The 7,465-nt window shown below is 35.8% G+C and overlaps 1 protein-coding gene across 37 annotated transcripts; it reads left to right on the top strand.

Moving 5' to 3' along the window:
* Positions 1–570: 570 nt before the first annotated feature.
* LOC107820188 (uncharacterized) lies at positions 571–6,178 on the top strand. Of its 37 annotated transcripts, none has more exons than XM_075245927.1 (12): positions 576–789; positions 1,955–2,058; positions 2,343–2,439; positions 2,517–2,611; positions 2,711–2,842; positions 2,933–3,118; positions 3,201–3,425; positions 3,501–3,581; positions 4,378–4,531; positions 5,415–5,536; positions 5,633–5,894; positions 6,023–6,178. In XM_075245927.1, exons 7-10 carry the CDS (start codon positions 3,319–3,321, stop codon positions 5,511–5,513), a joined length of 441 nt encoding a protein of 146 aa, XP_075102028.1. In that variant the 5' UTR covers positions 576–789; positions 1,955–2,058; positions 2,343–2,439; positions 2,517–2,611; positions 2,711–2,842; positions 2,933–3,118; positions 3,201–3,318; the 3' UTR covers positions 5,514–5,536; positions 5,633–5,894; positions 6,023–6,178. The 37 variants fall into 37 exon arrangements, with proteins under 37 accessions (XP_075102035.1, XP_075102028.1, XP_075102052.1 ...); XM_075245952.1 differs by having other exon boundaries at positions 780–1,565; positions 3,541–3,581; positions 4,256–4,531; XM_075245954.1 differs by having other exon boundaries at positions 780–1,565; positions 2,933–3,122; positions 3,541–3,581; positions 4,256–4,531.
* The last annotated feature ends 1,287 nt before the right edge of the window (positions 6,179–7,465 follow it).

Genomic DNA, 7,465 nt, shown 5'->3' with positions numbered 1-7,465 from the left:
TATCCGCACCTTGAAAAGTTGGCCTAGCTCTTTATTCATCTTCCCGAGTGGTATCCCTCGTGCTTTTAAGCAGGCTCAAAAGAAACTAGAGTGAAAATCAGCTATGAAAGCTGAATTTAAATGCTTGAATTCTGTTAGGATCGAAAACTAGGTAGTGCAGAATTTAGCCAAATAATGTTATAATGATAATAACAAAGACAATGCAAGTTGATAACAACGACAATTAAAGCATATAAAGAAGACACAAATTTAAGGTGGTTTGATCAAAGTGACCTATGTCCACAAGCGGAGATGAACAAATTTACTATAGCAACAAGAGTACAAAAGAGCGTACAAAATTAGAGTAAATACTCTAATTAATCCCAAATACCCCCGAGAGAATAACCTCACAAGATCACTCCAAAGAAGGGTTCACACAAGTGTTTTCCGACACTCAACTCTCTTACAAAATACTCTCAATTACTAAAAGAGGAGAATAAACAAGAAATGAAGAACTCAAATCTTGTTAGTGTGTTTTGAATGAGCTAGAATCAGCTCAATTTATAACCAAATAAATTGGAGTCGCTTGGTATACAATTGGCCAACAAAGCCTAGAATGAAAGGACATAATATGTCTAACAAGGTCCTTAAGGGAAGGCCATGAAGGAGCCAACAAGGCTAATAATCATTGCACAAAAGTAGGCCACATATATTACAGTTGGCTAACTGCTAACTGGACAATTGAAGTTAGTGAATTCCACATTCAATATAAACCCAGGACTGCGATCAATTCACAAGGCTAAGTTCCAGGTATGATCTTCTAAGCTCTTCTTTTCTCTGAATCGCCATTTTTTTCTTCTTTCTTCTTTTTCTGCTGTTGCTTCTTCCCCAATTGCTTTTCTCTGCTCTCCACAACACCGTTTGAAATGGCATCCTCCTTATTGCGCAATCAACTCATTAAATCCATCGGTGAATCCTTCAATCGAAGGGGACTTTAGTGTAGAGTTGAAGGACCCATGCCTTAACAGTGTCCTTTGACGAATCTCTGAATTAACGTCAAACGTCGAATTTTAATTGTATAATTCATCGTTGCAAGTCCTTTTGGTTTTAGTGTTGTGTTTATAGTTGTTGCTTTTGACATTTTAATTAGTCCATCCCTGCCATTGGTGTTAGTGTTGTGTTTGTAGCTGTTTGCTTCGTTTAGGTGTTTTCCGGTACTACTGTTAACTCTTTGCTCTATCTATCAGTTTTAGGGTTACATTGATTCACACAGAAGAAAAGGTTCTCTATTTATTCAAACTAACTTGGATAGGTCTTTTTTCTTTTTTCCGGATTTAAAAAAAAAGTGTTTGTCATGAAAATTTATAAGTTTTCGGAAATTCTTTTTTCAACTCATAAAATTACAATATTTTTGTTAAGTAAAATATATGTCAAAACATAATTTCAAATTTCAACTTAACTCAAAAAATATTTTTTTAAAATAAAATAAAAATCATCCAAACGCCTGCTACTTTGGACTCTTTTCTTTCGCTGCTTTCAAAGGGTTTTTCAGAAGATCTTCTTTCTTCTTCAACGCTAAGTTCCAGGTATGATATTCTTCTTCTTCCCTTTCTTCTCTGCTCTTCTGCTTTGAATCGCTGCCTTAACAGTCGGAGGACCCATGCCTTAACAGTTTTCCTTTGACGAATCTCTGAGTTAACGTCAAACGTCGATTTGACGTTAGAATTTTAATAGTATAATTCATCGTTGCATGTCCTTTTGATGTTAGTGTTGTTTTTGACATATTAATTAGTCCATCCCTGCCATTGGTGCTAGTATTGTGTTTGTAGCTATTTGCTCTGTTTTAGGTATTTTCCGGTACTACTGTTAACTCTTTGCTTCTATCTTTCAGTTTTAGGGTTACATTGATTCAATTATCTTCCTCCCTTCCCTTCCCTTCCCTTCCCCATAATACTACTTATTTTCCTTCTTGCAGTTTTTACTTTTTAAAGGATTTTTACTAAGATGCCTATGGTAACACGTGGTGCTGCGAAGCGTCTTCGGAAACTGTCTAAGGATCCCGAGGTGGATTACGATGAGGTGTTTTTTTTTGTATATTGTTATTTTTCTTCTTATTTAATCAGTACATTGTGCATACCCATTTAGCTTTTTGATGGGTAAAACTTAGAATACTGGATCCGTATGTTAGTTTTTTGTGTTCTTAGAAACCAGGTAGATTGACCCTAAGCGATCAGATCCGGTGTGTTTTAGACCCCTTATGTTATATACACTGAAGGTGTGTTGATTTGCAAGCTGATTGTATTTTGTTTCCAACGGTAGTGTGAATGTGGTTTTGAATGGTAACTAATTTGTTGGTTTTACAGTTGGATGTTCCATCAATAGTTGATTTTCTTAAGTATGGTGATTGCGATTTGATGAAGTTGTTGGCGATCAAACAACTCCAAAAATTGTTCGATTATGGTATGAACTGCTCCAGCTTCGTTTCTGCTGATTTTCTTGAACTCGCATATCACTTACGCTCAAATTTTTATTCACAGGTATAATCACTGCTCTAGAAGATGCTCGAGACTCTGGTGAACTTGTTCCTCTACTTAATGAAATTCTAGGGAGAGAGGATTCATCAGAGCTCAAGGTAGATAATGATGTGTTGATCACCTTTTTGTGCCTCTTCTTTAGTGTCTTGTGGTTGTAGCTTCACACTTGCTTTATTCTTATGGTTTTGTGGTCACAGTCTGAAGCTGCTAAGGCTGTCATAGACGGTATTCCTGAATTGTTGGAGCTAACTGATTTGGTGATTGAGAATAAGCTGGTGGAAACTCTTCTAAAGCTTTTGCATTTTCCAGATGGTAATGTTTGAGAGCAGGTATGTTTTAAAATTGGCAGACCCCTGTGCTGTATAGTCTGAAGCTATATGTTTATTAGCAGACTGCTTGTTTTTTCCTTCCAAATATAGGCGGTGAAGAAACTGGGAAAGGTTGCTCAATCCGTTGTAGGTTGTGATTATGCTCTAATTGAGTGTGGGGCTTTGGATGATTTGCTGGAAATTTTGAACAACACTAATGACATTTCAATGCTGAGAAAAGCCACGTGGACTATATCAAAATTTTGTGGAGGCAGGCCAAAACCGCCCTTTGAGAAGGCCGGTTAATTACTGTTGATTTTTTTTTTTGCATCTGCAACTATTTGATGCCAAACATTACTGAGTACAATTCAATTGTCAGGTGAAACCAACAATTCCAACTCTTCGTAACCTTCTTGCTTCAAATGTTGATGAAGAGGTGCTGAAAAATACATGCTGGGCACTTTATTACCTTTCTGGTGGTGTAGATATGGCCTCCAATGGATACTAGATTAAAATTCATTCCTCATCCTTTTGTGAGCCGTAGTGATATGATTAAGGCCTTCTTTCAGGCTGATGTTCTTCCGGTGCTACTTGATCTCTTCAAGTGAGTGGAATGTTTTTATTTTCCTCATTTAACCTACTTTTTCCTATCTAATATATACGTCAATTGATGTTTTAGAGATCACTTACGTTCTGTAATCCCCCTGCCATCCATACAGTTATACGTATTAGCGAGCTGGGAGATGAGCACCAGAAAGAGGTACGCGGGTATAAGGAGCTTTCGTGGTTGAACCAAAATACTTTGATGAACTAACCAATGAAAAAAGGAACAAACTAAAATAAATTAAGTGATTGAAAGGTAGAAACATCTTAAACAACATGTAGTGAGATTATAATTTAGCATGTTCCTGATTCAACGTCAAATTGTTTACTGCCTAATTTCTAATAGCCTCCGAAAAACCCACCTATTTGGTAAAGCTGTCCACCACAATATTTTTAAAAAGTCTTCTTATAGTAAGAACGTTTGACTGAAGGTGTAAAAATAGGTTCTTTGTCATCTTCAAATCATGGGCAAGTCCACCTCCCAGCTCCAGCGCTGGCCATCTAGGCTGCATTCTTTTTTTTGCCTACATTATCTTTTAGTTTTTTATAACTGGTATTCACTAACTTAGCCTTTTTAGATCTTGGGACAAAATTTCTATGTATGTAAGCTGGTAATAAGAAACTTGTCCTTGATTAAAAGAAGAAAAAAAAAAGAAGAAAAACTTGGAGTTGTCTAGATTTAGGTTGAAAAGCATCTTCAATGCTCAAAAATTGTACTTGTAAACTTTAAAATGGGGCCTTACTTTCCTAGATATCTCTAGGCATTGTCCATTTTGAGCCCAGAATGATGAAAAACATATCCCACAATTGAGGAGTAATTTTTCAATGTAGAAATAGGCGGTTTGTGTCCTCGGGTTGCTCTTCGCATAGAGAGCATTTGCTCTCAATGGGCATTCCTCTTATTTTGCAAATTAGACTGCGTGGGACTATTTTTTCCTACTAACCAAGTGAAGATCTGAGTTTTGTAAGATGATGATCGCAACCCGTAGCATTGCTAAACGTAACGTCCTTGATTGCCTATTGGGCTTGCTAAAGAGTGGAATAGAGGAGGAGATGGTCTGCGTGTCTATAGCATACATTACTATTGGGAGCACGCAGCGGGCAAAGGTATGTCGTCTGGATTTAAAAGGACAGCTAAATATATTAAGCTCTTGCATACATTTTCTGCATGTCTTCTAAGGTGCATATTTTACAAATGTTGGGTGATCAAATAGGGAGTTATTTGCATTTTATACCCTTAACCTATCCGTTACTTTTTGATTCACACCTAATCCTTTTTAATTTTACGATTTACCCCTTAATACATTCATATATTGCAAAATTGTGAAAGAGTTCAGTTTTCAAGGTGCAAAATATGAACTATTTTTTGTCAATTATAAAATAAAGGAAGAGAAAGAAAGAAGTTGCCCCGAGGAATGAAATTGAAATTTTAACCTTAAACTGGAACTGTGGATGAATGGAAAGAGCTCTAATTGTTTCCTCTTCGTATAATTAGGTCTTTTTAAAAGTGTTCTAGCTGTAATACCCAAAAGCCGTTCTCAGTAGTAAACATTTTGTTTGGACTGTTAGTCTCTGTTAGAAAAACGAATATAAGCAGTCATTTTGTTTACTTAAAGGTTAAATGTGCTACCCCAAATTAACACAGGGAGAAAAACTGCTATTCCTCCCTAAAAGAAATGAATTGATTAGGCGGTAATTCATAAAAAATAAAAGGATAAGGGTATGAGTAAAAAGTAGTGCATACATTAGGGATGCAAAAACCAAAGAACTCTCAATTAGGTGAATATGAGAGTGAAGTAGTTGGTCTAGTAGTTATTAGAAATGGAAATGGAAAAAGAGTTGTGGAGATGTGTCTCCCTCCACCCCCCCCCCCCCCCCACAAAAACAAACAAAAAAAAATCTTTTTAACTTTTAGTGATCGACTTTTTAGTTGATAAAACCTTCTCTACATAGTCATTTATCTAAATAGTTGTCTGTAATGTTTGAGCAGGCTGTATTTAATGCTGGATTAATAGAACCTCTACACACACTGGCTACAACTAAAAAAATGGGTATTGCTGCTGCTGCACTTTCAATTGCAATTATCTGAACCAGTGACATTGCTTACACCAAGTATGTAACCTCTTTTTCTGGGTAAATCATCTCTCTTGTATACTAATTATTTTACTAAATCTGATGTTTTTTTTTTCCTCATGCTTTTGGCTTTAGAGACTTGGTGGATTGCTGCATAGATCCTCTGTGTGATTATCTTGGCTTCTCTGGTGGCACCATCAGTTTAAAAGCAGTAGAAAGTATATTGAAGTTTGGAAAGCGTATTGAAGAGGAAGATGGCGACACTGGTGGTTATACTAAGCGGATCGAAGAGGCTGGGGGTTTGGAAAAGCTTGAATACTTGTCTAATACTGAAATTCGATGTGAGGTTTTTCTAATAATGGGTACATATTGGCCGTCACTAGGACGTTATGCTGAGGTGACTTTGACACATACTTTTCATCTTCATACTTTCCATCTTCATATGACTTAACCTTTTCCTGACATACTTTCCATCTTCATATGACTTAACCTTTTCCTGACATACTTTCCATCTTCATATGATAGAGATTGCGTATAATGGAAGTTTGGAGCTCTGACGACGAAAAATGGGAGGACCCAATGTATTAGTGATGTCTTAAGTGATTAACCTGTTGTTGACATATTTTCCATCTTTATATGACAGAGATGGCGTAAAATGAAAAGGGATAACTTTTTGACAAATTTCTCCATTATTATATTTATACATTTCTACTTCTGCCTGTTATAAATGAAAATGAAAACTAGTCACCTCATGATAAACATGCTTACCAGCTACCCTTGGAATTTAAATTGTTTGTTTTGTGCTCTAAGGATTCGTATTGTTGCAGCATTCATGTGTGTACTTTGGCTTGAATGGACAAAAAACTCAATTTATTTGCATTTAATGCCTTTCGTCTTCCAGCCTTGGGGTCTGTTTTTGTGCTACTTTATCTTTGTATTGCTGTAGTTTCTCTTAGTTTTCCTTAGAAGAATTATGTCAAATAACCATTCATCCAACCGCTTAAATTAAAAAATAATCGGCGAAGGTATCCGCTGAGCCCGTTTTGATAAATCCTTGCGGCCTACAGTGCCACAGACACCAAGGCATGCTTGCCATGCGCTGTTATGATTAGTTAATCTGCTACCCGCTCTGTTTGAATTTGTGTGACAATTTGAATCTGAATGGAGTAAGAAAAACATGAAGACTGGTAAAACTTGTGGCTCTAAACATGTCATTTATGTGGTTATCATAGCTTTTCGTTGTGAGAAAAATAAAAAGTATAAAGTTAATTATTTTTAAATTTAAAAGAGTGTCATTCTTTTTAGAATGAGCTAAAAAGAAATATCACATAAGTCGGGAAGAAGGGAATTCTTTTGAACCATTAAAACAAAAAAAACTCTTTTCTATTAATTGCAAGGAAATTTAGCTGTGTTCCAGGGATATTTTAGTTTTACCATAAATTGGCTTTTTCTTTTTTATGTAAGCATATTTTGAACTGGTTATGACACATAGTGTAGTGTAAGGACAAGATAGGAAAGTTTGAATCGAACCAGACTAGCTGATTTGGCACATATGGCTAGGATGCTATTTATCTTTTTTTACTTTTTCCCATAATTTATTTTCATTTAAAACTTAGTAAATGATTAAAAGTCTAAAAGTCACGTCTAATTGAAACCTAACGTTACGGCCGTTCCCCTAATTTTGGAAAACCCAAATGGCTCATTAACTTGGCCGTTCTCTAGCCAATGTTTGCTATATTGGTTGAAAATATGTGCTTATTTTGCTTAGTTTTATCATGTGCACGATAATTTAGTTATTATTGCCTAATATTATTCGTTTTTTACTTTTTTTTTTTATTAGTTTTACTATGTTTTGATACTTTTACTTCTGCAATATTGGGGATACATATTGGCCGTCACTACGACATTATGCTAAGGTGACTTGACATACTTTTCATCTTCATACTTTCCATCTTCATATGACTTAAC

This window comes from Nicotiana tabacum, chromosome 23 (assembly GCF_000715075.1).
Source record: "Nicotiana tabacum cultivar K326 chromosome 23, ASM71507v2, whole genome shotgun sequence".
Taxonomy (NCBI): Eukaryota; Viridiplantae; Streptophyta; class Magnoliopsida; order Solanales; family Solanaceae; genus Nicotiana; species Nicotiana tabacum.
Note: the sequence above shows the minus strand (reverse complement) of the source record. Positions and strands in the feature narration are given on the sequence as shown.